The sequence below is a fragment of the Spea bombifrons genome, chromosome 11 (genome assembly GCF_027358695.1).
Source record: "Spea bombifrons isolate aSpeBom1 chromosome 11, aSpeBom1.2.pri, whole genome shotgun sequence".
Taxonomy (NCBI): Eukaryota; Metazoa; Chordata; class Amphibia; order Anura; family Pelobatidae; genus Spea; species Spea bombifrons.
This window is the reverse complement of record NC_071097.1, coordinates 36,144,152-36,170,609: the sequence shown is the minus strand read 5'-3', so window position 1 is coordinate 36,170,609 and position 26,458 is coordinate 36,144,152. Positions and strand designations below refer to the sequence as shown.

At 40.9% G+C, this 26,458-nt stretch overlaps 2 protein-coding genes across 2 annotated transcripts; one reads left to right on the top strand and one right to left on the bottom strand.

Annotated features, from left to right (window-relative positions):
• The first annotated feature begins 1,964 nt into the window (after nt 1-1,964).
• Nucleotides 1,965-17,274, top strand: LOC128468329 (guanylate cyclase 2G-like). The gene is made up of 21 exons (XM_053450018.1): nt 1,965-2,375; nt 2,599-2,947; nt 3,520-3,629; nt 3,900-4,076; nt 5,057-5,201; nt 5,539-5,665; nt 7,418-7,521; nt 8,344-8,507; nt 9,520-9,666; nt 9,964-10,050; nt 10,601-10,705; nt 11,596-11,667; nt 11,834-12,002; nt 12,167-12,322; nt 12,482-12,659; nt 13,588-13,728; nt 14,443-14,635; nt 15,780-15,954; nt 16,515-16,613; nt 16,717-16,808; nt 17,128-17,274. Exons 1-21 carry the CDS (start codon nt 1,965-1,967, stop codon nt 17,272-17,274), a joined length of 3,348 nt encoding a protein of 1,115 aa, XP_053305993.1.
• A 1,463-nt stretch (nt 17,275-18,737) lies between these two features.
• TECTB (tectorin beta) lies at nt 18,738-24,611 on the bottom strand. Its single transcript, XM_053450017.1, has 10 exons — nt 24,536-24,611; nt 23,555-23,745; nt 22,457-22,599; nt 22,280-22,352; nt 21,538-21,641; nt 20,785-20,868; nt 20,275-20,437; nt 19,929-19,998; nt 19,795-19,827; nt 18,738-19,401 (listed from the first exon to the last, which is right to left on the bottom strand). The coding sequence occupies exons 1-10, from the start codon at nt 24,609-24,611 to the stop codon at nt 19,343-19,345; spliced, it is 996 nt and encodes a 331-aa protein (XP_053305992.1). The 3' UTR covers nt 18,738-19,342.
• Between the last annotated feature and the right edge of the window lie 1,847 nt (nt 24,612-26,458).

The window sequence follows — 26,458 nt, the reverse complement described above, 5'->3', positions numbered from 1 at the left end:
AGTGTTATGTGATGCACATTAGATTCCTATAATCAGCAACCTACACGTAGAAACCCAGAACCCCCCCCACGGCAGATCGGCCCCATCCGGCCCCGGTCTAGTCGCCCGTTTCTCCTGCTGTAACGACTCAAACCCGTATATCTATCCCGCGCATGTTTAAGTTCCCTCCATGTAGCTTTGGTAGAAGTGAGTTTCAGGGGTTTGGTGCAATCACCATGGCAACCAGTGGAATGAGTGGGAAGGACTGAAGCTGTGATCTGCCCTGATACCCCAGAAGATCTGCCTGTATTGGACTTCCCTATGGCCCATCTACATGTATGTATATATATGCATTATTATTCCTCCCCATTGACTTTACTCCTCTTTTGTCAAGTAATTATTCAGGACACAAAATTAATGAACATGCTAATTAACGAATTCATGTAATGATGCCGTATGGACACACAGACTAAAGCGCGGAGAACCAGTTGAATTGTGATTTCTATTTTTTTCCATCGATTTTTTGCTCTTATTCCATTCCCTGCGCTCGGCGGATCAGGGGTTTTGTGGCAGAAACGTTGTAAATAGTTCATCGACGCTGTAAGTAAATTGTATCATTTAAACCTCTTGAGTTACTTGGCTGCCCTCGACAACATATTTACGAAGTATGCCCACCAAACAAAAGCTAACGGTATTTTTCACTAATTTCCAGATTGTAAGCTCCTTTGGGCAGGGCCCTGTTTACCCATTGTACAGCACTGCGGAATATGATGACGCTATATAAATCAATAAATAATAATAACACACGTTGTACAGCGCTGCGGAATATGATGGCGCTATATTAATAAATAAATAATAACACACGTTGTACAGCGCTGCGGAATATGATGGCGCTATATTAATAAATAAATAATAACACATGTTGTACAGCACTGCGGAATATGATGGCGCTATATTAATAAATAAATAATAACACATGTTTTACAGCACTGCGGAATATGGTGGCGCTATATAAATCAATAAATAATAATAAAACACTTTGTACAGCGCTGCAGAATATGATGGCGCTATATAAATTAATAAATAATAACACATGTTGTACAGCGCTGCGGAATATGATGGCGCTATATTAATAAATAAATAATAACACATGTTGTACATCGCTGCGGAATACGATGGCGCTATATAAATCAATAAATAATAACGCACATTGATGCTACAGGCTGTGTTGGTGATATAATATCAGACGATATTCATTCAATCATTTGTATGACATCAATATTAACTAATATGTAAATGATTAGTATTTAGAGAAATGTTTCCTATTTTTAGTGAATGTGAGATTAAAAAAAGAAACAGAAACAACTTTTAGCTGAAGCGATAAGACGCACCTTGAAACACTTTAGCAAAATAAAATCCATTTGTGAGATTAGGCTTGTCTAAAACATGCAAAGACACAAAGTATGTCACGTTTTGATGCATTACCCATAGTCCCATGGGTTGCCTCATTTGCATATACCTATTTGATGGCTTTTGACCGCAGCGTCGGGTTAGAAATGCTTCAGCCTGCGCGTTTCACAGCCTGGCGGTGAGAGCAGGGTGACAACAGTTCATTTTAGGGACAGGTTCCATACCGGGGTCATCCCGTATTTTAAATACAAATAAAAAATTCCATAAAACCATTTTTTGTTACAATTTCAAGGAGAAATTTGCAGAGTAAAAAATGATTTATTTTTTTAATGCCTCCGAATGTCCGTCGGTTTTGTACTTTTACAGCAGAGTTTGTGTTTTTGTTGGCTTGGTGACGAAAGGGTTACATGGTACAGAAAAAAAAGAAGTGGAGAGTGTAGAATTCTGCTAATTAGGGCCGGTTGATGGGAGACATGCAGAAGACGCTCGGGAATTAAAGGCAACATGTATAAGTAGGTCTCACCGAGAAGAGTTTTCCCAGGCAGAGCATCCGACGCTCACTTCATGGACGTGAAATGACCGGCACTCGTTATCCGACGCGCTCAGCCCTCCCTCTCGGACGTCTCCCCGTGTGTTTTTTTGCTTGCTTAGTTTACGTTCGGGTTTCCAGTGAGGAACCTCAAGTCATCGCAAGTGCGAATGACACCGAAGGAGCGAACGCGTCTTCCAGGATACTTGTGGGATTTCAAGCTCCGTGGAACTTTTCTTACCCGTTCAGTGCCCAGCGCCTCGGCTCCGCCGTTCAGTTGGCCATTGAGAAAATAGGCAGCGATCCGGCCCATATGCTTTTGGGGAACTACACGTTGGAGTTCATCTACGCGGACTGCGGCTGCAACGCCAAAAGGTCTCTCGATGTCTTCATAAACCAGTATCAGACTCACCAAATCTCTGCCCTGGTGGGACCCACATGTCCAGAAGCTGCCGAGGTAGGAAGACACGTTCCTTTCCTTATTCATCCATGGGTCCTTCACTTTAAGATATTTCATTGCCTTCTTGGTCTTTATTGTTTGTTGAGAACCCTAACCAGTTTTGCCCGTTTTGTGCCATAGCCTCTATGACTGTTAATGTAACGCTTACGCCTCAAACTCTTGTCCACCAAACTCTTGACCTTCTTAACCTATCTTCCATCATCGCGTGTCCTCCTTCTAGGTGACCGGGTTGCTGGTCTCGTCCTGGAACGTACCAATGTTCGGCTTCGTCAGCCAGACGCCGAAGCTCGATAACACATTTGTGTATGACACCTACGTCAAAATGGTGTCTCCTCTCCAACGCGCCTCCGAGGCTCTGAAGAAGACCTTGGAGTATTTCGGATGGAGCTACGTCGCCTTGTTCGGAGGAGCCAGGGTAGGATCGACCTGGGAAAAAATCGACGAGCTGTGGCTATCTCTGGAAAACGAGCTGGTCGGGAACTTTACTATCACCGCGAAGATAAAATACGACCCCGGCAGATCAGAAAGTCTACGGGACAACCTGCGACTGGTGGCCTCTCTCGCCCGAGGTAGGAATAGTGATTGGAAGGAGAACGTTTCTCCTCTGATATCCGCCGTTCTCGTTTTTGGGTGTATGAAACACTAAACCGTGAATTCAATTTAATGAAACGTGCCTTTTTTAGTCACCCTGCTTCTGAGAATATTGATTTATTAACCCATTATGGTCCCCAGCATTATGATTCCTAGATGAAAGCCCAATTGCGGGTGGTAGCTGAAGACACGGAGTTACGGACGAGGTCACTCTTTGTATTTATTCCGACACATTTAGGATTTTGTCACAAACATAAAAAAATAATAATAATAATAAAATAATAATAAAAATAATAATAATAATAATAATAATAAAATAATAATAATAATAAAATAATAATAAAAATAATAATAATAATAATAATAATAATAAAATAAGAATAATAATAAAATAATAATAATTTTATTGCTTTTTAAATAATTTCTTCAAATTAGAAAGTAAAATTCACACTTTTTGCAGTAATTTTTTTTTTTTTTTGGACTGTGCTCCCGACAGCTCAAGGGAAAGCGGTGAAATTTCGCTCACTTATTTTCTCTTTCTCTCCTGAAGTTATTATTTTAATCACGAGCTCGGTGGACGCCAGGCTGATTCTCTTAGAAGCCGAGCGGCAGGGACTGACCGATGGCAAATACGTATTTATCATGTTGCAGCAGTTTGAGGTCAGCGGATTTCTGGTGAGTATTGCCCTTAAAGGGTTAAATGAAAAGCAGTATCCTCCGCTGTGATTGTAAGAGTTAAGATACAATGTCTTCGCTGATATTCTGACTTATTTCCAGCAGGTGCCTGACCTCTAACTTTCCGCTTGATTTAATAAAGTTTCTAGAATCTTTACAGCTTGTCTTAGAACTGGTGCGGGACTCGGGGGATTTTAATGGACTTTTTTTACATTTCGGATTAAATTGAACGGCTTGCGTATTGTTTATTTGCAGGAAACCTTTTGGAAAGAAGCTTTGAAGGCTGAGAAAAAGACCGATATCCTGAAGGCGTACGAGTCCGTGTTTATGATCGCAGTAAACTCCCCTTATAACAATCTATCTTTTATGAAGGAGGTCTACGAAAGGCTGAAGGGACCCCCCTTTTACAGTGAGATCGCGTCTGAAGATCAGGTGTCTTGTCTGATCTGTATATTTCTTCTGATCATTTGTAAAAAAAAAACAAAAAAAAAAAAAACTTTAGTAGGGGCAAATGTAGCAGATTTTCCCAAAAAGCCATTAATTCTGTGCGGCGGGGCAAACTGTCCCTCAGAATTCCGACACGCAGAGCGTGAAGTCATTCGAACGACACAAATAACTTTTTGTACAGAGAAAAAAGAGATATTAAAGGAAATAGTGAGTGAGACTCAATGAGTAGATTATCAATCTATAAAAAAAACAGGAAGGATCTCAGTTTCTTGAGGAAGGGGGGAGGCGCGGGGCAAATCTCCAAATATGTATATTTTTTAAAAATTAATTGAAGGTAAATATGTTTTTCTGAGTGGGTTTCTACCCCAATGGTTTGCCCCAGAACGCTGGGTGTTGCACCTGATTACTGGGGAAATTTAGATTTTTTTCAGTTGATATCTGAAAGTGCCCCCAAAAAGCTTTTTTTGCCCCAGGGACACTTTTATGGATAAACCTTCTTGCCCCATCTGAGTTTTTGCAACGTGGCACAACGTTTCTGCCCACTTTCACGGTTGTCGCTGCTCCCGCCGGCGTTACCGTTGAAGTGGGCGAAAAAGCCGAACTTTCCCCCTAACCACTTGCGTAACATCTGCTAGACGGCACTTTTATTTATTTATTTTTTTTACAATTTTTTACAATTATTATTTATTTTTTCAAAAAAATGTTAATTATTTTTTAAATATGCAGATATGATTCACAAACCTAATTTATGGATTTATTTTTTACATTTTCAGTTAATATTTTCTAATAATAATTAAATATCAAAGTATTGCATCAAATTTTCCGATGCCCAATAGCAATGGTGTCTAAGAAATGTATCCGCTCTGTTTCCTTATATTTTCGGGGGGGGGGGGGCTTTTTCCAAAGCATTTTGGTAATAGAAACGTGTCGAGAACTCCTATTATTATTTTTTTAACCCTTCGTAGGTCAGTCCCTATTCTGCGTATCTGTACGACGCCATCCTACTGTATGCTTTGGGGCTGAATCAGCTGATAAAACAAGGCAAAGATATCAATGACGGGAGAGCTCTGGTAGAAAGCCTCAAGGTCTATAACGACACTCAGATATTCGGTGAGTAGGATTTTCCGATGTCTTCATTCTAAATACAGAATGTATATGGCTGAGCGCTGGTGGAAAAGGCATTTAGGACCCAGGGTGAACCTCGATTTGGGATAGATAAGTGGAACAGCCTCCCAGCAGAGGTGGTAGAGGGTAATACAGTGAGAGGATTTAAACATACATGGGATAGACATACGGCTCCTGAATCTAAGACGAGACCAACAACTGATTAAGGTTTAAGTCTTTACAGCGGTAAAAAACGGGCGACTAGACGGGGGCCGGATGGGGCCGATCTGCTGGCAGGTTCTGGGTTTCTGGGTTTAATTACATGGATGATCTTGTTCTTCAGGAATCACGGGTCCTCTGAGTATTAATGAAAATGGAGAGAGATTTATTGATTATGCGGTGTACGATCTGCAGAACTCCTCCGGATTTGTTCCCGTTCTGCTATACGACAGTTACAGGAGAACAATCAGGTACTGAGATCCTTTATTTCCCAATATGATGATTATTTATACGGTGCTATCATATTCCGTAGCGCTGTACGATGGCATAATGCGCCGTCCGATCCCTGGTATAACAGCAAAGGGGTTCGGGCGGAGAGAAGGGCCCTGGCTGCTGGATATAACGATAACTACCGCTCCTTATCACTTGGCGTTCCTGATTCATTCGCAAGGAATGCGGTGAAGAGGATTTGCATTCCTTACATTCAAAAGAAATCTAATTTGTAACATTGTAATTCATGCACTTTATTGTATATCGGTGAGAGTGCGAGTGACAGGACGTATACAATTACTCATCAACTACTTTACCTAAAATATATATTTTATGCATTTCTACATTAAAAAAACTATGTAAAATTGTTTATATATTAAAATAAGTAATATTTATGTAGTAGAAACCCCCTTAAATGTTTACCATGGGAACAGCCGTCTTCCCTTCCTGTTCTCCGCATGATTATTCCTCTACATTAAGTTATCTCTCCCCCAAGGGCGGAACTAGAAACCACAGGGGCTCTGTGCGAAAATTGCCCCATGGCCCCCCAACTTCACCGAGCAATATGTCCCACAGTGCTACCTTTGCCCCCAAACAGCTTGTGAGTGCCACCTTTCCCCCAAGCGGCGTATCAGTGCCATCATCCCCCCAAACACTCTACCTGTGCCATCTTTGCCCCAAACAGCTTGCAACATTCATACATAGACATCCATGCTCACATACACTCATACATGGACATCCATGCTCACATACACTCATACATGGACATTCATGCTCACATACACTCATACATGGACATTCATGCTCACATACACTCATACATGGACATTCATGCTCACATACACTCATACATGGACATCCATGCTCACATACACTCATACCTAGACATCCATGCTCACATACACTCATACATGGACATCCATGCTCACATACACTCATACATGGACATTCATGCTCACATACACTCATACATGGACATTCATGCTCACATACACTCATACATGGACATCCATGCTCACATACACTCATACATGGACATCCATGCTCACATACACTCATACATGGACATCCATGCTCACATACACTCATACCTAGACATTCATGCTCACATACACTCATACATGGACATTCATGCTCACATACACTCATACATGGACATTCATGCTCACATACACTCATACATGGACATCCATGCTCACATACACTCATACATGGACATCCATGCTCACATACACTCATACATGGACATCCATGCTCACATACACTCATACATGGACATCCATGCTCACATACACATATACACAGACACTCAACTTCTCCCGGGCCTTTTATTATTGTGTCTGATTGGGGCTGAGCAATTAACGCTAGTAAAGTTTCTATATATATGGTTTGAAACTGGGCTTCTGCAGTGTCCACTCATTGACCGGTGAATTAACACTTCTCACAAAAATTAAAAAAATGGAGAAAACTGGGAATTATTCTGAAAATAAAAGGCAGACACGTAATGTAAAATATTTTGGGGTGGTATGAGTAAAGCTTGACGGAACGGTAACATTTAAAGACATTCTAAAATTCCCAGACAGTGTTCAACGCTTTACGGTATCTCTTTTACATGTTCCAGGCTTGCATGTAACTATACCATAAAAAATGATACATTCTTTCATGGACATTGACACAAAATTACATAAGTAAAAAGATTTTTGCTGCCTTAATCCACCGTTGTTCTCGTTCAGCCCCACAGCTGCGTTCTCCCTCATTAGCTGGCCAGGTAACACTCGCCCTAAGGACAGACCGAGCTGCGGATTCGCTAACGAGTTGTGCAAAATGGGGCTGAGCAGTGAGTATTAATACTTTGAGATTATGCTCTGGGTTAAGGACCGAAAATAAATTATGATCGGCTTCTGATGTTTTTTTGGACATTTGTCACTAGGAAATATTTTTACAGCAAGGGCAGTTAATTTGTGGAATCCACTGCCTGGCGATTAAATCATTTAATATGTAGGATGGATTATGATCACACGAGGGGGTGTAACGGGGTGAGAAATGTCCCTGGGGGGGTATTCTGAATTGAAGATTGATGGCCAATACCAACCACTTTCTGTGCGTTGTATTTATTATTATAATTGTTATTTATTGATTTAGATGCCGCTATCGTATTTCACAGTTTGCAATTTTGCAAAAAGTCTTTGAAATTATAAGGGCTCTAGACTGCACCTAGAGACAGGCTGGCCTGGGGGCAGGAGGGCAATTGCCCTCAGGTTGATCCAAAATCGTTTAAGATGGCGGGTCTGAATCGGGCGGAGGTAGGAGGAAAGTGGGGTTGCGTAATCTGATGTTCCCTGACCCCCACCGATATAGTGTGCAAGCAGCTATAAACATAACCTCCAGGTTACAGAGTGAATGTGTGTTAGTGTGAATGAATGAGTGTGTATGTATATGTTAGAGTGTGTGTTTGAATGTATGTGTGTGTGTGTGTTGTGAGTGAAATTGTGATATAGTGAGCGATTAATCGAGTGTGCGTTAGAGTAAGTGTAGAGTAAGTATATAATGATACATTCCAATGTATTATTGCAGAAGAGTTTGGGAGCTTCTTGGTTATTTCATTGATCTCCGTGGACAGTAAATATTATTATTTATCCGGCTTTCCTTTATTTTCCAGACATCCCCATGACGGCTTTGATAGCCACCCTTATAATAACTGCCGTCGGGGGGCTTTTATTCGTCACCTTCCTTCTAATTCAGAAGAGCAAGCTAAGGAAGAGGTTCGAAGATGACAGCTGGTGGCATATAAACTACGAGGACATCACCATCCTAAACAACAAGGTAACGCTGGGGGTTATTACTGTATACAGCGCAGGGGGTTATATTACTGTATACAGCGCTGGGGGTTATATTACTGTATACAGCGCTGGGGGTTATTTTACTGTATACAGCGCTGGGGGTTATATTACTGTATACAGCGCTGGGGTTATATTACTGTATACAGAGCTGGGGGTTATATTACTGTATACAGCGCTGGCGGTTATATTGCTGTATACAGCGCTGGGGGTTATATTACTGTATACAGCGCTGGGGCTATATTACTGTATACAGTGCTGGGGGGTTATATTACTGTATACAGCGCTGGGGGGTTATATTACTGTATACAGCGCTGGGGGTTATATTACTGCATACAGCGCTGGGGGTTATATTACTGTATACAGTGCTGGGGGTTATATTACTGTATACAGCGCTGGGGGTTATATTACTGTATACAGCGCTGGGGGTTATGTCACTGTATACAGCGCTGGGGGTTATATTACTGTATACAGCGCTGGGGGTTATGTCACTGTATACAGCGCTGGGGGGTTATATTACTGTATACAGTGCTGGGGTTATTACTGTATACAGCGCTGGGGGGTTATATTACTGTATACAGCGCTGGGGGTTATATTACTGTATACAGCGCTGGGGGGTTATATTACTGTATACAGCGCTGGGGGGTATATCACTGTATATTTTATTAATATTATGGAAATCTGTGAAACTGAAAAACTAAAAAATGTTTGAGAAAAGATTAATTTAGAATTTCCAAACATGAAGATTATAAATAAAATGTCACATATTTGGGAAGCTGTGGAGGCGTCCGTCTCCTGGAGATGTTCTGCCGGATGCCGTCACCGTGTATAAGTCCGCTGAAGGTGTTATTGCATAAAGCTTTGATTTGTTGTTTTCCCCGAAATGCAGAATCTCTGACAGCCGAATAAATCCAATCTATCGTATTATTATTATTATTATCGATCCTTTGGGGCTTTTGAGTAAGTTTGATAAATATTGACGTGTGATTTTATGACAGAATGGCCTGGCTTCGCATCTGAGCACCCCGGCGTCCAAGCGATTGGGGAGTATGGGCTCCAGCGCCATGATTTCCAGTAACCAGAGCTATGGATTTACAGACAAGCAGGGAAAGGAGGTTTTCTACACGACGATTGGTTTATACCAGGTACGGGGCTCCCGCATGAGATTATTTCCAATTTCCTAATTGAAATGTCACTGCATATCACCCAGGGGATCCCACTGTTATAGCTATACATTATACAGGGGGTGGATCACTGATTTATCTATACATTATACAGGGGGCCGGTCGCTGATTTAACTATACATTAGACAGGGCATCTCACCCGTAGGGTTGTCGCTGGACTCCATATATTTATCTACATGTGGTACGACGTCCCGCGCAGCTCTAGAACTTTATGAGGTTCTGCGCGTTCTATCTGATGGAATTCTGATTTATTTTTAGGGTAACAGCGTCTCTCTGAAATACTTCCCCGATCACGTCGATACATATCGTGTGCGGAAGGCCTCTGTCCTGCAAGAACTGCGCATGGTAACGGCTCTTTCACTTACCTGAAGCATATTAATCAATACATGTGCCGGGGGTGGGGATCATTATTATTATACAAAAGCCAGAATTTCATTAAAAACAAAAGTAATTCAATATATCCATAAAAAACACTTTGTGACTTCTTTGGTTTATCAGCATTATGCCCCCGGCGGCCCTCGTCTAGTCGCCCGTTTCTCCTGCTGTAAAGACTCAAACCTTAATCAGTCGTTGGTCTCGTCTTAGATTCAGGAGCCGTATGTCTATCCCATGCATGCTTAATACCCTCACTGTATTACCCTCTACCATCTCTGCTGGGAGGCTGTTCCGCTTATCTACCAACCTCCCATATTATATTACCTTCTCCAACTGCTGCACAAATACCTGCAGGGGGGTCTTCACACGCTCTGGCGCATACAGCAGCGGCCCCTAAATAAATTCCTGAGCCCACTATGTATGGCAGGACGAGGTCTTTCGTCCAGCAGGCGGGTTTAGGAATTCACGATAATTCACAAACGGCATAAAACCGGCAGAATTATTCAAAATCTGGTTTCAGATGCGGGAGATAAAGCATGAAAATCTGGTGACGTTCTTCGGGGTCTGCACTGAGCCCCCCCATGTGTGCGCCGTTACCCAATACTGCAAGAAAGGAAGCCTTAAGGTATTTGCATTTATTTTTAACTAAATATTTATATAAACATTTATTTATTTATTTAAAGGTCCTTTTTTTAAAAATTCTTCAATCTATATAAACATCGGGTTTAGGAAACTTCATTTTTTGTCCAATTTTTGCTACCTTTTCCCATTGATCTCAGCTTCCTAGAGGGGGACGAATTTATTATTTTAATACAAAACATTTAAAAAAAATAATTGCATGGATTTAAAAAATAAAAGTAAAAAAAGGTAGGGGGAAAGTTTATATTTCTTCCAAATGCTCCTCCATTTCCCATGATCCTTCAGTGCAGGCGGCGTCGGGATCCCATTGGTCAGCCCAAGCAGGAAGTTGTAAGCCGCTTCCTCTTCTCTCCCGTCAGCCCGAGCAGGAAGTTAGAAGCCGCTTCCTGTTCTCACCCCACGTTGGTTTAGCGGACGGCGCATGAGCCTCTAGCGCTAGAGATTGTTTTCATCCGCGCAGGTCCCTCCGTAACGCTATTATCACAGATATCTCAGGGTGAGGGGGCGATTTATACCCTGTGACGGGGCAGCAAGATGGCGGCTCCCAAATACAGCGCAATTGGGGGGGGGGTAACAGAGGGTATTTTCTATTATTCCTTTAATAAATAAAAACGTAATAAATATGTTGCACTCCTTTGTCTGTAGTTCGCCCCGCTGCTCACGTTGGTAACCACACCCCTTGTATAGCTAGCCACGCCCCATGTATATCTAGCCCCACCCCTCCTAAAGCCGCTCTCTCATAAAGAGCTTTGCTGTGAGTTAAAAAACAAACTTGAAAAACTTTAATTTCAGAGAAATACATAGGAATAGGAATGTTTTTTGGGAAATTTTAAATTTGTTACAAAGTCATTAGGTGAATAACGACAAATTTTCCAGGATGTTTTGCAGAATAATGACATCGAACTGGATTGGATATTCAAGCTGTCCTTCTCCTACGACATTGTAAATGTGAGTTCCCTCCCCGTCCGAATGTAGCGATTCTAGATCATTTTAGCGCTAAATTCTAAATGTGCAGCAGTTACCATGGAAACCAATAAAACGGTCAGCAATTTGCACCAGAATTGCTTTTTTATGACATTTTTTTCCCCTTTTCACCCCTCGTTGCCTTGTTCAGGGCATGGCCTTCCTCCACAACAGCCCCCTTCATTCCCACGGAAACCTAAAGCCAACGAACTGCCTCGTGGACAGCCGGATGCAGGTCAAACTCACAGGATTTGGTTTATGGGAACTCCATTACGGGACAGACCTCCGGGACACCACCGCTAAAAATGTCAATTATTCAGGTGATACCTAAATTACCGGTAATAGTTAAAAAAAACATGGGGATTTTAATTTTAAATACTTTTCATATTTATTTTTTTTATTTATTTTTCTTGTGATACTTTTCAAATTTAATAAATAAAAAAAAAAATGTATATATTTTTTTACATTTTATTTCTCCCGACAGAACTCTTTTGGACGGCTCCAGAGCTGCTGCGTTTGGGGATTTTTCCTTTCCAGGGCACTCAGAAAGGAGACGTTTACAGTTTTGCTATAATTATGAGAGAACTGATTAATAATCATGATGACGGGCCGTTTCAGGAACTCGCTCTGGACCCAGAAGGTATTTGGGACTTCGATGTCACCAAAAAAACGGGTAATCTGCAGAGTAAATGGATGACGTGCGGAGCTGGGCTGAAATGTTTCGCCCGATGGGACTTCAAATGGTTGGCTGAGGGTTTTTTTAAAATATTTTCTAAGAAACAGAACTTTTCTATTGTAGAAATCATCAAAAAAATCAAGATCCCCGGTCCGAGCGTCCCTCTGAGACCTTCTCTCTCAGCGGAGAAATGCAACGAAAGGATTATCTCCATGTTGAAAATGTGTTGGGATGAGAACCCTGAACGTCGGCCGCCATTCACGTCCATCAAGAGGAGTCTTCGACGTGCCAGTCCTGAAGGGTAGGTGATGTTCTGCGCCGCCGGGCAATGTTCTATCTACCGGTGGACCCGTGACCGGTGACTCGAGAGGGTCTGCTGGGGAATTCCATCATCAATGCCGGTTCTAGAAGAAAGAGTGCTACGGACACACTCAGGATCTGTGATTATTGCATCACTATATGTGGGTGGAGCCAGTTTTGGGATTTCTCGCTGGTCAGCCAAAAGGAAAATGGGGGGGTATATTGTGATGTCATAGAGTGAGAACTTAATCCAAAAAATGTAAATATTTATATATTTATAAGATAAATGGGCTAATAGTTTATATACACAAAATTTTCATATTTTTAATTTTTGGTTACATTTTTTGGTCCCATTCAAGAAAATTGGACGCCGTTAAATGTTTATTCAGGTTTCTTGTGTTAAAAGACGTTGTCTCTTGCGAGTTGAGAAAACTGCATATGAAAGCAAATATCTTTTAATGGAGTATCTCAAACAGGGTTCATTTTGTCAAAGTTGGGTTTAAATGTTGAAACATCACATTTTCGTCACAAATTCGGGGGATGGGCATCAGCCGTTCCCTCTCGCTGAAGTCACTGATGACTCGATTTATTACCGAAAAGCCATGTGTCGTAATGACAGTGTTATGTCACATGACATGAATACGGTGACCCATGTGATGCAAATGGCGGCCGGAACACTGGAGCTTCAACTGGATACAAAGTGCTACTTTTCTTTGGATATGGGTAATGAGGGCGATTGAAGGGCATCAGAGTGTTTGGCTGTAACCCAGTTAGCGGTTCCCATGTAGCCTTCATCATCAGACATTTGGGTGCATGGGACCTCAACGGGTGGATGGGGAAACTCAACATGTCCTGCGCCGACTGTCATCCCCATAAATGTCCAAACCATCGGATGTAAAGTCATTTTTTTTAAACCTTTTTCCCTGCAGACACGTGAGCATCCTGGATAACATGGTAAACAAACTGGAGAAGTATGCCAACCACTTGGAGGAGGTGGTGGAAGACAGAACGGCCCAACTGGTGGCGGAGAAGAAGAAGACGGACAAATTATTATCCACAATGTTGCCGAGGTGAGGCGGGGGTCCTTCCTACATTACCAGGCGTGAAAAATAGTTTTATTTTACTCCTAGCGGCCCCCCCCATCCGTATCCCCAAAACCTCCGACCTTCTATCTAGATGGAACATTCCAGCACCGCGTTACCTTCATCTTCAGAACTTCTTGTAGACGTTCCTTGTAGATGAAGCGGGTGGAAAAGCGTGAACTTATTGAGAGATCACCGCTAGATGTCGTTGTGAGAACATTTTCAACATTCCATATAAAAAACTGACATTCTAGACACATTTAGAACGTGTCAATTTTCACAGCGCTTCTAATCAGTATAATTACACTCGTCCCTCGTTAGACATCTTGTCACGGAGGTGTTTCTGTTCTCAGAACATTTTACCGATCCTGATGGACACAATAGGGACGCGGAGTCGTTGCATATTTCATTGACGTGCCCCGCGCCAAAAAAAATGAAGCCTTTAATTGTGTTAAAAGTGTTATAATTGCATGGAGCAAAATTATTATAATTGTTTTTTTTAGGGGGGGGGGGGAATGAAACAGAAGTTTAAAAACTTTCTTTTTACTGTGATTTTTATTTTATAATGTGAGATATTTTGCCAATTTAAAGGGACCTCGATATTCCGATTTAAAAAGGAAATTTTATGTGTAATAAATAATCGTTTTGCGTACGGAGGGAACAGTTCAAAAAGAATAATCGGCCCTTCCGGCCCGCGTTCAGTTTCATTGCAGAGCAGCTGATGTCTGGGAAGTCGGTGGAACCCGAGAGCTTCAGTTCGGTGACGATCTTCTTCTCTGACATCGTGGGGTTCACCACCCTGTGCTCCTCCTGTACTCCGCTGCAGGTGGTGGATTTACTGAACGACCTGTACAGTCTGTTCGATGAGATCATCAAGGCGTATGATGTGTACAAGGTACGGATCGACATGCATCGAGCTGATTTCAAAACTGTATTTAGGAAACTGTCTGAAAGCGTTAACCGAACAATGGCCACGAACGCTTAGAAATAATCAGGACCTCGCGCTAATTAAATATAAAATATAATTTAATCATTAAATAAATGACAAGATACAATTAATCCAGTACAGAGAAAATTAGTATTTAATAGAAAGTTGTTTAATTTATAATATGGCTGCCCCGGTCCATGACCAACTCTACTCCGACTAAAAGACTCACAAGAGATTGTAACACAGGAGTGATGGGAGTGATAAAGGGCCATTGGAACACAGGAGTGATGGGAGTGATAAAGGGCCATTGGAACACAGGAGTGATGGGAGTGATAAAGGGCCATTGGAACACAGGAGTGATGGGAGTGATAAAGGGCCATTGGAACACAGGAGTGATGGGAGTGATAAAGGGCCACTGGAACCCAGGAGCGATGGGAGTGATAAAGGGCCACTGGAACACGGGAGTGATGGGAGTGATAAAGGGCCACTGGAACACAGGAGTGATGGGAGTGATAAAGGGCCATTGGAACACAGGAGTGATGGGAGTGATAAAGGGCCATTGGAACCCAGGAGTGATGGGAGTGATAAAGGGCCATTGGAACACAGGAGTGATGGGAGTGATAAAGGGCCATTGGAACACAGGAGTGATGGGAGTGATAAAGGGCCGTTGAAACACAGGAGTGATGGGAGTGATAAAGGGCCACTGGAACCCAGGAGCGATGGGAGTGATAAAGGGCCACTGGAACACTGGAGTGATGGGAGTGATAAAGGGCCACTGGAACACAGGAGTGATGGGAGTGATAAAGGGCCATTGGAACACAGGAGTGATGGGAGTGATAAAGGGCCATTGGAACCCAGGAGTGATGGGAGTGATCCGTCTGCGCTGGATTTCGGATCCATTTCATGTTATTTTAATAGGGAAAATGTTATTTGCGTTCAAAAACCAAGGACATTTCTAAGTGACCCCAAACCTTTGAACGGTGGGGTAATTATGGCTCAGATCCCCTTCTTCTCTCTGAACTCCCGCAGTAATTATAAAATACGTCACATTAGCAGCCAAAACAGAAGAGGCCAGCAGCATAACGCAAACTATTTCTTTATTTTTCTATAGGTGGAAACAATCGGAGACGCTTACATGGTCGCCAGCGGACTTCCGATACGCAACGGGAATCAACACGTGGAGCAGATCGCCACCATGTCTCTGCACCTTCTCAGCTCCATGCTGTCCTTTAAAATCAGGCACATGCCGGCCGAGAAGCTGAAGCTGCGCATCGGGCTCAACACCGGTACGAGCGCCATTCACTCGCATCATTCACTCGCATCAATTTTAGTTTGGAAAAAACGAATGATTTTGTTCCTCGGGTGACCAAGTTCATGAAGCCCAGCAATTCCACTAATAATAGCGATGCATCAGCCAACCAGAGGTCGCCTTTTAGCTGACCCTGCATGATGTATAGATTAGTCAGTGATTTGGGCCCTTCGTAATATAACGCCAGCGAAATACAAGCGCAAACTTTTCTACCAACACCTTTAGTGAATAAAGCCCCTTTCAGCATCAAGTTCTCAGCTAGGGCTTTAATTCCTAAATCCTTCAATATGTTCCTCTAGCATTTAAAGGGTTACATATTGCATGAAAAGCTAGACATTATACACAATGTGTTTCCATGATTTCTTCCTGTGTATCTCTAATTATTTGTATTATTATTTTCATCTGAGGAAGAGACCTCTGAGGTCCCGATAGTTTATAAAACGTTACATTTTGTTCTCTGTTGGCCCAATAAAAAGTATCAACTTTGACTAACTAATTAACTGAGTAATTAACGGACTGATCTCTCTGTAAACGCAGGTCCGGTGGTGGCTGGAGTGGTGGGAGTCACAATGCCCAGGTACTGTCTGTTTGGTGACACCGTTAACACCGCATCCCGGATGGAGAGCAACAGTCTACGTAGGTAAACCCTGATTCCTCCCACGCGTGTAACATACGAACGCAGAGTAACACGTGGGGATCTCTACGCGCCGCTCAAATCTTTATTTTTATTCTCCCGCAGCTTTGCGGATTCACGTTTCGGAATCGACTGCTACAGCCTTAAAAGAGATCGGGGGATACGATTTAAGGGAAAGAGGAAATATACAAATTAAGGTACGCTTTACCGCTGTCCGATGGGGAAAAATCACCAATTATTAATAATAAAAAAAAAATATTTTCGAAATATGTGACTTTTGGTACAGAATTTCAAAAGTGGTCAGGAGAGGGGGGATGCCAGAAGTCACGGGCCCACCTTTCCTATTGGTCCTCACACACAATATACTCAATATACGTCACGCGTTCAGTAAATGCAGAGAATTAACCCCTTAAGGACAATGGGCGGTCCCTAAACCCATTGAAAAGAATGCATTTTGAGCCCGTACATGTATGGGCTTTGTCATTAAGGGGTTAAGTCTTAATTTGGTTGTTTTAGGGAAAAGGACAACAAAAGACGTTTTGGCTGAAGGGTAAGCGGAGCTTTCGAATGCCCCTTCCAGACTTTCCATCAGATCAGGAGGATCTCCTGCCCCAGGCTGAGGTAGGTAATCCCCTGGCGTCCAAAAACGAGTCGAAATGTTAATTACCGGTACATTCTAACATGTAATTCTGTGATTATTATTCATTCCTTACAAGGTTTACTCACAATAAAATCAACACAGAAATATTTAATGTATGTTTTTTCCGGTTCTATGGCTACAACGTATCAGCGCCAGCTTCTGCGTCACATGGCAATTTAGCATTCCCTGCAAAATTATATTCGGGGCAAAAATAATTATTTTGCTGGAAATTTGGACATTTATCAGTAGCGGGAATTATGTTTCTAACGCTGTTAATGTGCTAAGCTTAGTGATCTTAACAAATGCTGGATCTGACCCAGAATTTTTTGTGAATCCTATCAGATACAGGATGCTCACAAATGAAAAGAAATTCTAGAAACATTCTGATCGGAGAAACAACGAATCAGCGCCTTCCTTCCCAACGATGGAGAACGCGCGTTGCCTAAACAGCATATTGTAGAGGATAAAGCAAGTTATTGGTACAGGAACGATAACCTAAGCTGGATAAATCCCCTTCCAGAAACCGCCAATATGGAAGCAGAGAGGACCCCAAAAAACAGATACCCCAAAGGGCTTCGCATTAAACATTATTGTTTCGGATGGAAGGAGAAGAGAGATATTCATCGAGCCCAAGGCTGTTAATGTAGCGTCTGAAATGACTTTAAAATTATTTCCGCTTTCTAAGCTTTTTCTTAAACATAAAATTGATTCAAAAAAGTAAATAATTTAGTGGATAAAAAAACAAAGAGAAAGCAAAGATGTATAAGTCAGGAAAACGCTGTGTTTGTAAATAAAGTCATCCGCTCAGCTTCCTATGGAAATAAAGAGATTTACTGGAGTATTATTTGGATGCATCCCTCTGGCACTCAGAAGGTTAAAAGTCTTGTAGTTGGAGGGGTGATTTTATGTTATCTGTCTGTCTGTCTGTCTAAACACTACCTTTCAAAATCTGATTTCATGGAAAACGAGGCCATTTCTGGCTGTAACATAATTACAAAAAAGTTTTCTAACCATTAATTAGTCTTTTAAACTTAAACTTGTATCAGTAAACACATCGTGCCATTGGAACCCAGGAGTGATGGGAGTGATAAAGGGCCATTGGAACCCAGGAGTGATGGGAGTGATAAAAGACCATTGGAACACAGGAGTGATGGGAGTGATAAAGGGCCATTGGGACACAGGAGTGATGGGAGTGATAAAGGGCCATTGGAACACAGGAGTGATGGGAGTGATAAAGGGCCATTGGAACACAGGAGTGATGGGAGTGATAAAGGGCCATTGGAACCCAGGAGTGATGGGAGTGATAAAGGCTGATTAATGTTTGAGTTTTTACAGCAGGCAGGGCTCGGATAGAGTTGATCTGCCCTGCTCTGGGAATTACTAATATATAATATATAAGATATAATGTGCGTAGATAACGATAATGAACAGCAATGAAACGTTAAAAATAATTAAGAATGACGTCTACAATGTTTTGCTTAATTTTAAAAAGAAATGTTTTATTCGGTGGGCAGACGGAATATCTCGTTGATACCATTATTTAATTTGGGGATCGTCGTACAGTGAAGGGGGAGATGTTAAATTTTAAAATTCAGGAAATGATGTAAAAAAATCTTCCTGGCGGCCCAGAAATAAATTAAAAAATAGCGATGGAAAGGCGGTTAAAATCTATTCTCTGTGATGGCTTTCTGTATGTTCTGCCGGCTTTTAGGTCACATGACACACCCCCCCCAATACAGAACATCTTTAATTACAATGGGTGAACGAACCTCATTACAGGTCAAAAGGTTCAAGTCACCCTTCTAAAGTCCTTAATATGTAAAGGATTTCTTTGTTACTCTTCCAGTAAATTAAAGGTTTATAAAAACTATGGGTTAAAAAAACTCTAGAATTGTAACGCATTTGAAACACATAATTGTTAAATGCAGCTCAGTAGCTAATTTTTATTCTAAAGTCAGAGCCCTTGGAGCCGTGAGGAGTCTTGGCTGAGTCTTGGTGATCCTGAGAATTTGTTTGTCCTTATAATGGAGATCCTGGCCTCGGCCAATGGGTGGCTTCCTTTTGGAGCGGCTCTCCCGATCCGGAGCGACTTCAAGCGTCTAAAATCATAAAGTAGCTTCCCGCGATGAGGATCAGCTGGTGAAGAAACGCTAAAGAGGCCAAAGAAACAGATATCACTCAGAAAACATCAAAACACTGCAACCACCCTTAAAAAAATGTAAATAATGGAACGTTGTGGATGGACAGGCTATGGGGATAAATCTTAAAAAAAAAATGCCTTCCCAAGATAGAACTCTGGGCTTTGTATTAAATTCAAGATATTATTATTATTATAAATAGACATTTTTTGATGATCTCCAACTGGCGTGGAACTAGAAGGTGATGGATGGCGTCCGTTGCCTCGGAGAGACCCGAAGATATAAAACATCGGACCCGTATCTAATAATCATCATTATCTTGTAACAAATGTCCACCGACGGACTCCCTCGATAATTCACCGAGGTCTGGAATGGGAATGGATTCGGTTTCTCATCACGCGTTACCTGGGAGGCTTCCGTAAGGCAACGAGGCAGAACCTGGAAGTAAAAAAATTGAAAAATATTTCCAATGGAGCCCCTCGGGGGGGGACAGTAATATCAACGTCAATCGATGAGATGTTAGGGCTGTAAAAACTTACTTCGAAGGACAAATTCTGCCACTAGAACCCCGCCGGTTTGTTCGTTCTGCTGCTTCCTCTTCCCACAAGTCTGAAAGATACACAGAAAGAAAAATATTTCACTTATTTATTAGATATTAATAAAAAAAAATGGTTCCGAGGTTCCGAGGTTTTTTTCTTTCGTTTTAATGGCCAACCCTAGAAATGTTCTTCATGTGCCGGTCTTGGTTCTCTCCCATAACGGACCCTTTAATAACTAGATGAAGGTGAATCCTCCTGCAGTTGGTTTGTGGAGGACCCAGTGAATCTTTAAATTCCCGATACGGAAATCAGTCTATCTATCTATCCGGAACTTTCCGGGACTTACCACCGGGCAGGAGAACTTCTCGCTGTCGCAGATGTAGGTCTCACAATGCAGCCAGACCTTGGAGAGCTTGGGGACGTTCTGGAAGCGGAAGGCGTTGAACTGGAACGTGGCTCTGCTGTTTTTTCCGTTTTCATGGACGAGGATCGAGTCATCCGACGAACACCTAAACATAGAACGTTCCGGATGAGATGGAAACATTCTATAACGGTCATCAGGAGGACAGCTAAATGTACAGCACATTATTAATGTATAGAGATTAATGGCAGATCGGCCCCCGGCGGCCCCCGTCTAGTCGCCCGTTTCTCCTGCTGTAAAGACTCAAACCTTAATCAGCCGTCGGTCTCGTCTTAGATCCAGGAGCCGTTTGCCGATCCCGCGCATGTTTACGTTCCCTCTTTGGATTAATATAAGTAAGATTTCTGTATTTCTAGAACCCTGGTTGTCATTTTTTAAACCCGAGATATTTTCTACGTACGGACGTTTAGCGAGGCGCGGGGTAAACATTCTTACCCTTTACTGATGAGCTGCCACTGAATGTGATAGGCGTAATCCGGGGAAGGAGTCGCCCAGCAATAATTCAAAACCACTTTGAACCTAAAGAGACAACGTCCAAAAGTGACATGTTTCTTATACCATGTATTATATGAATAACATTAAAAAATTAAAAAACATTAAAAAAGCACAGAACCTGCCGGCAGATCGGCCCCATCCGGCCCCCGTCCAGTCGCCCGTTTCTCCTGCTGTAAAGACTCAAACCTTAATCAGTTGTTGGTCTCGTCTTAGATTCAGGAGCCGTATGTCTATCCCATGCATGTTTAATCCCCTCACTGTATTACCCTCTACCACCTCTGCTGGGAGACTGTTCCACTTATCTACTACCCTCTCAGTACACTAAAAGATTGCATGAATGTGTATAATATATAATGTTTTATTTAGCAGTATAAGGCGAGGTGGCCAGATCAAACACCCTACAGGTAAATGTTTAAAAAATAGGGTTTTTTTTGCTTTAAATGCCATTAAATGTATTTATAATAACCCATCTGAAGAAAACACAAGGCCATTTTTCTGTTTTTTTGCACAGATCTAAATGAGACTACAAAGGCCACGCATCAAAAACAACGCCGGAGCCAATGTCCCCAACCAGCTTTGTCATAAATAGCGATCATCCCCCCCCCCGCCCTCCATTCCCATCACCGGTGCTTATTATATATACAGGGTTGTGGCTGCTGTTTGCACCATATAATATCGGAGATTATTTGGTACCTGCTGCTAATCCCTTTGGCCTCCACTCCAGCAAACACGTCCGAGCCGATGTCTGATGTTTCCACCACAAAGGGGGCTTCTTTCTGGGACGAGAACTTTGCATTCTTTCCGGAAACAAAATAACCAAACATGAAAAACACGAGAAGAATCCAAAGACCCCGGAACTCCAAAAAAACAAAAACACGCCGGGGTTAAAAGAACTTTCCGGAGTCCCGATCGTGGAGAACGTACCCCAAAGACGCTGTTCGTCCGCCATCTTCGGCTGAAAGCCCACCGCATGGTAACTCACCGCAAATTCCTGACCAACTGTTTTATTATTTTCTCAAAAAGGGTTTTTTAATCACATAAATAACACCAAAAGATTTTAGTGAAAGGAAAACGTCTCCTGGTCAGGTGATTCATTTATTATTTCGGTAGATTCATTGTATTTTTTTTTAATTTATTTTATTAAAACAAGACCAAAGAGACCAAAATGATGAACAAAATGAGATGCGTTTGGACTCTATTTGGATTTTAATTGGATAACTTGAACTGAGAAGAAAGGACATTAATGTGTATTAAAGATGGGGTTTATTCCGAGGGTTTTAAGTTAAGGGTTAAAAATTGTGTCCTTGGCTGAATGGGGCATTTTTCAAGTTATCACCATGGAAACGGTGTGGCTCGCCAGCATTTTATCATTGAGACAAGTTTTCCTGATTTCTTAGTGGCATTAGGTCGGCATAAATAAACCCGGAGGACTCACAGAGTAGAAATTGAGTGAGAGTTGACTCTCAAATGATCCGGAACTCCCGTTCTTCACGTGAACCGTGGCTACTCTAGAAGAAGGATAAAGATATGTAAGACTAAAACTTCGATGAGCGGAGCGAGTCTCGGTGGCTTGTGGGTGAAACGCGTCAGGGAAGGGGCTCAGATGTCTCACCTTTGGTCGAAGCCGGCGTGGCTGACCAGGTAGTTGGACTGGTAATTGCACGTGAAGGAGTAGTTCACCGGCTGGTTCTTGACAATCAAGGTGCTGTCGTTGGAGACGATTGAGTTGTAGAAATGATAGATTGGGTTTTTGAACTGGAAAAAAAAACAAATAATTACAGAACATTCCAGAAATTAGAAGCGGAAGACGGATATCTTTGTTTTCTTAAAAGTATTGGGTTTTATATCATTTTCCTGTCCTATTGGATAGAAAAATAGTCAAAGTTACATAGTTACAGAGTTATATAGTTACGAAGTTACATAGTAGTTACGTACTTGTGTTTGGGGAAGGAAACTCATTTCCAAATACGTGTATTCTTAAAAAAAGTACAAAATGACAAAAATATAACCAAATACAAGTTTACAAACCCAGAAGAAGATCGTGTTTTACACTTTTACAGCTTCTTTTTTAATCACCAAATCCACGCTCAGCACCCAATAATAGAAGCAATAATAATAATAATAATAGTTTGTAAGGAAAATAATACTTTCAGTATAATTAGTTAAACTTGAAACTGGGGGGAAAATGCATTTTTCCTGGGCACAGATGCGTAGTTATCATTATTAATCACAGCAATACCAGATAATAATAATAATAATAATAATAATAATAATAATAAATCTTATTATTATTTTTATTATTATTATTGGTATTATTATTATTATAGAAAGGAAATTAAAAATACAAACACCAGGCAAGATATTTACTACATTCTATACGATCATAGCTCGGATTAAAAACAGATAATTATTATAAACACTAAAATAAATTGCAATAGATTAATATATATATATTTTCCACAAAAAAAATATATCTGTAAATATATCCAATATATTAACAGAGCTTTATTAAAGTTATTGACTTTCTAGTTCACATAATTAACCTTTTTATGATTACTGCTTCAGACAAAAGTTTTCTATCTTTGTAAATTCATGGCATTCTCAAAAATTATCAAAATTGGATTTTTTTTTTTAAATAATAATTTCATTTTGCATTCAATAAATTGAATCCTTAATGACTTTTTTTGTGTAACTAAAAATACGCACTTACATCAGACTGCGTTCCACAGTAAGACTTGTTCCGGGGCGATAGGTCAGGGATGGTGAATTGGTAATATCCAGACTCAATAATCCCGTTATAACAAATTCCTCCCAGCGCCAGTTGGTTTATTTCCCATCCGTACGGACATTCAGGAATTTTGGCCACAATGGATTTGGGGTAACAATGAACAATAATCACATCTGGAGTTCAAATGCGGTGAAAAATATAATTATCAATTATAATTATCTCTAAGGCATAAATAAATTGAAAAAAAAAACATCGTATATCCAGTAATAAATAAATAATATTTTATTTAATCTGTGAAGAGTAATTCATATTCTATAGACAATACAAAATTCCATAATTTTATAAAATTAGGAAAACATTAATATTTAGGAACTTCCATAAATATAAATATATTTGTAATATCATTTTAAATTTTATTCATTTTTTTATGTTTGTAATTGTAAATGCAAAGTAACAAAAACACTGGTAAAATAATAAAATCACCTAAAAAGCACTAAAAACAAAATCAATGAATTCCTATGCTGTTCACTTTGTAAATCAAATGGTGAGAAATGTGAGAAATAAAAATATCAATTAATTAAATATAAATCAAAATGTATAAATTAGAATAATTTGAATACATTTGGGAAATCTTGAAAAATTGACACAAATTTCTCTCTGATTTTTATAACGTCTGTATCTGAACCTTTTTGCCAAACACTTTCACCTATTACACATATTCTACGTTTATCAGTAAATACAGCAAAATCTCATTCTCCACCAATTCATCTGAATATTTAGAATGAATATTTTAGTTCATGGTTTTGCTCAGAATATTACAAATAAACACAGAATTTCGAGACCGGGCCTTAAAATACTAGAAGAGGTCAGAGATAAATTTCCATTGCAAATTATATTAATTCCATTAAATTATTATTATTATTATTACTATTATTATTAATAATGGCATTGATGGATATTTACCTGCTTTGTTGGGAATGCACTTGGCGGCAGACACCGTGATGAAGGTCGCTACCAAATGAATTGTAAAAAGCACCATTTCTTCAAGATATAAAAATCTTCAACAAATCAACGGAAAGGTTCCCTGGAATCTCAAAAATGAAGAATATTTGAATCCAGAATTTTCATTTTTTTTCTCCTGTAAGAAATGCTGAAAGAGAAATGTTTTAATACATTAGGAAATTCTATCATTATATACATGTTAGAAATAATTTAGCTATTTAAAGAATATTAGTCAGAGATATTCTAACGATGACATGGAAATTCTAGTACTTTTCTGGATTGTTAAGATTTTACATTATATAAAAATCAACTATTTTATTACTGTATACAGCGCTGGGGGTTATATTATTGTATACAGCGCTGGGGGTTATATTACTGTATACAGCGCTGGGGGTTATATTACTGTATACAGCACTGGGGGTTATATTACTGTATACAGTGCTGGGGGTTATATTACTGTATACAGCGCTGGGGGGTTATATTACTGTATACAGCGCTGGGGGGTTATATTACTGTATACAGCGCTGGGGGTTATATTACTGTATACAGTGCTGGGGGTTATATTACTGTATACAGCGCTGGGGGTTATATTACTGTATACAGCGCTGGGGGTTATATTACTGTATACAGCGCTGGGGGTTATATTACTGTATACAGCGCTGGGGGGTTATATTACTGTATACAGCGCTGGAGGTTATTACTGTATACAGCGCTGGGGGGTTATATTACTGTATACAGCGCTGGGGGTTATATTACTGTATACAGTGCTGGGGGGTTATATTACTGTATACAGCGCTGGGGGGTTATATTACTGTATACAGCGCTGGGGGGTTATATTACTGTATACAGCGCTGGGGGTTATATTACTGTATACAGCGCTGGGGGGTTATATTACTGTATACAGTGCTGGGGGGTTATATTACTGTATACAGCGCGGGGGGGTTATATTACTGTATACAGCGCTGGGGGTTATATTACTGTATATAGCGCTGGGGGTTATATTACTGTATACAGCACTGGGGGTTATATTACTGTATACAGCGCTGGGGGTTATATTACTGTATACAGCGCTGGGGGTTATATTACTGTATACAGCGCTGGGGGGGTTATATTACTGTATACAGTGCTGGGGGGTTATATTACTGTATACAGTGCTGGGGTTATATTACTGTATACAGCACTGGGGGGTTATATTACTGTATACAGTGCTGGGGGTTATATTACTGTATACAGCGCTGGGGGTTATATTACTGTATACAGCGCCGGGGGGTTATATTACTGTATACAGCGCTGGGGGTTATATTACTGTATACAGCGCTGGGGGTTATATTACTGTATACAGGGCTGGGGGGTTATTACTGTATACAGCGCTGGGGGGGTTATATTACTGTATACAGCGCTGGGGGGTTATATTACTGTATACAGCGCTGGGGTTATATTACTGTATATAGCGCTGGGGGTTATATTACTGTATACAGCGCTAGGGGGTTATATTACTGTATACAGCGCTGGGGGTTATATTACTGTATACAGCGCTGGGGGTTATTACTGTATACAGCGCTGGGGGGGTTATATTACTGTATACAGCGCTGGGGGGTTATATTACTGTATACAGCGCTGGGGTTATATTACTGTATATAGCGCTGGGGGTTATATTACTGTATACAGCGCTAGGGGGTTATATTACTGTATACAGCGCTGGGGCGGTTATATTACTGTATACAGTGCTGGGGGGGTGGGGGGGTTGTTACTCTATACAGCGCTGGATACATTATTAGCAGAGATGAGATTCTGTGTAAATTTTTGGATGTAATCTGATGATGATGACAAAAACAAATCCTTTTCCCTCCATTCAGATTAGATTGACAATGATTTTTCGGGGGG

Excerpts from the sequence above, each read along its gene's own strand:
- LOC128468329 (XM_053450018.1), top strand. The coding sequence starts at position 1,965 with ATGACCGGCACTCGTTATCCGACGCGCTCAGCCCTCCCTCTCGGACGT. Across the intron at positions 12,003-12,166 it reads TAAAAATGTCAATTATTCAG|AACTCTTTTGGACGGCTCCA; the intron begins GTGATACCTAAA and ends TTCTCCCGACAG. Across the intron at positions 16,614-16,716 it reads GATGGAGAGCAACAGTCTAC|CTTTGCGGATTCACGTTTCG; the intron begins GTAGGTAAACCC and ends ATTCTCCCGCAG.
- TECTB (XM_053450017.1), bottom strand. The coding sequence starts at position 24,611 with ATGGTGCTTTTTACAATTCATTTGGTAGCGACCTTCATCACGGTGTCT. Across the intron at positions 23,746-24,535 it reads GTGCATTCCCAACAAAGCAG|ATGTGATTATTGTTCATTGT; the intron begins GTAAATATCCAT and ends TTTGAACTCCAG. Across the intron at positions 22,353-22,456 it reads CACGCCGGCTTCGACCAAAG|AGTAGCCACGGTTCACGTGA; the intron begins GTGAGACATCTG and ends TCCTTCTTCTAG.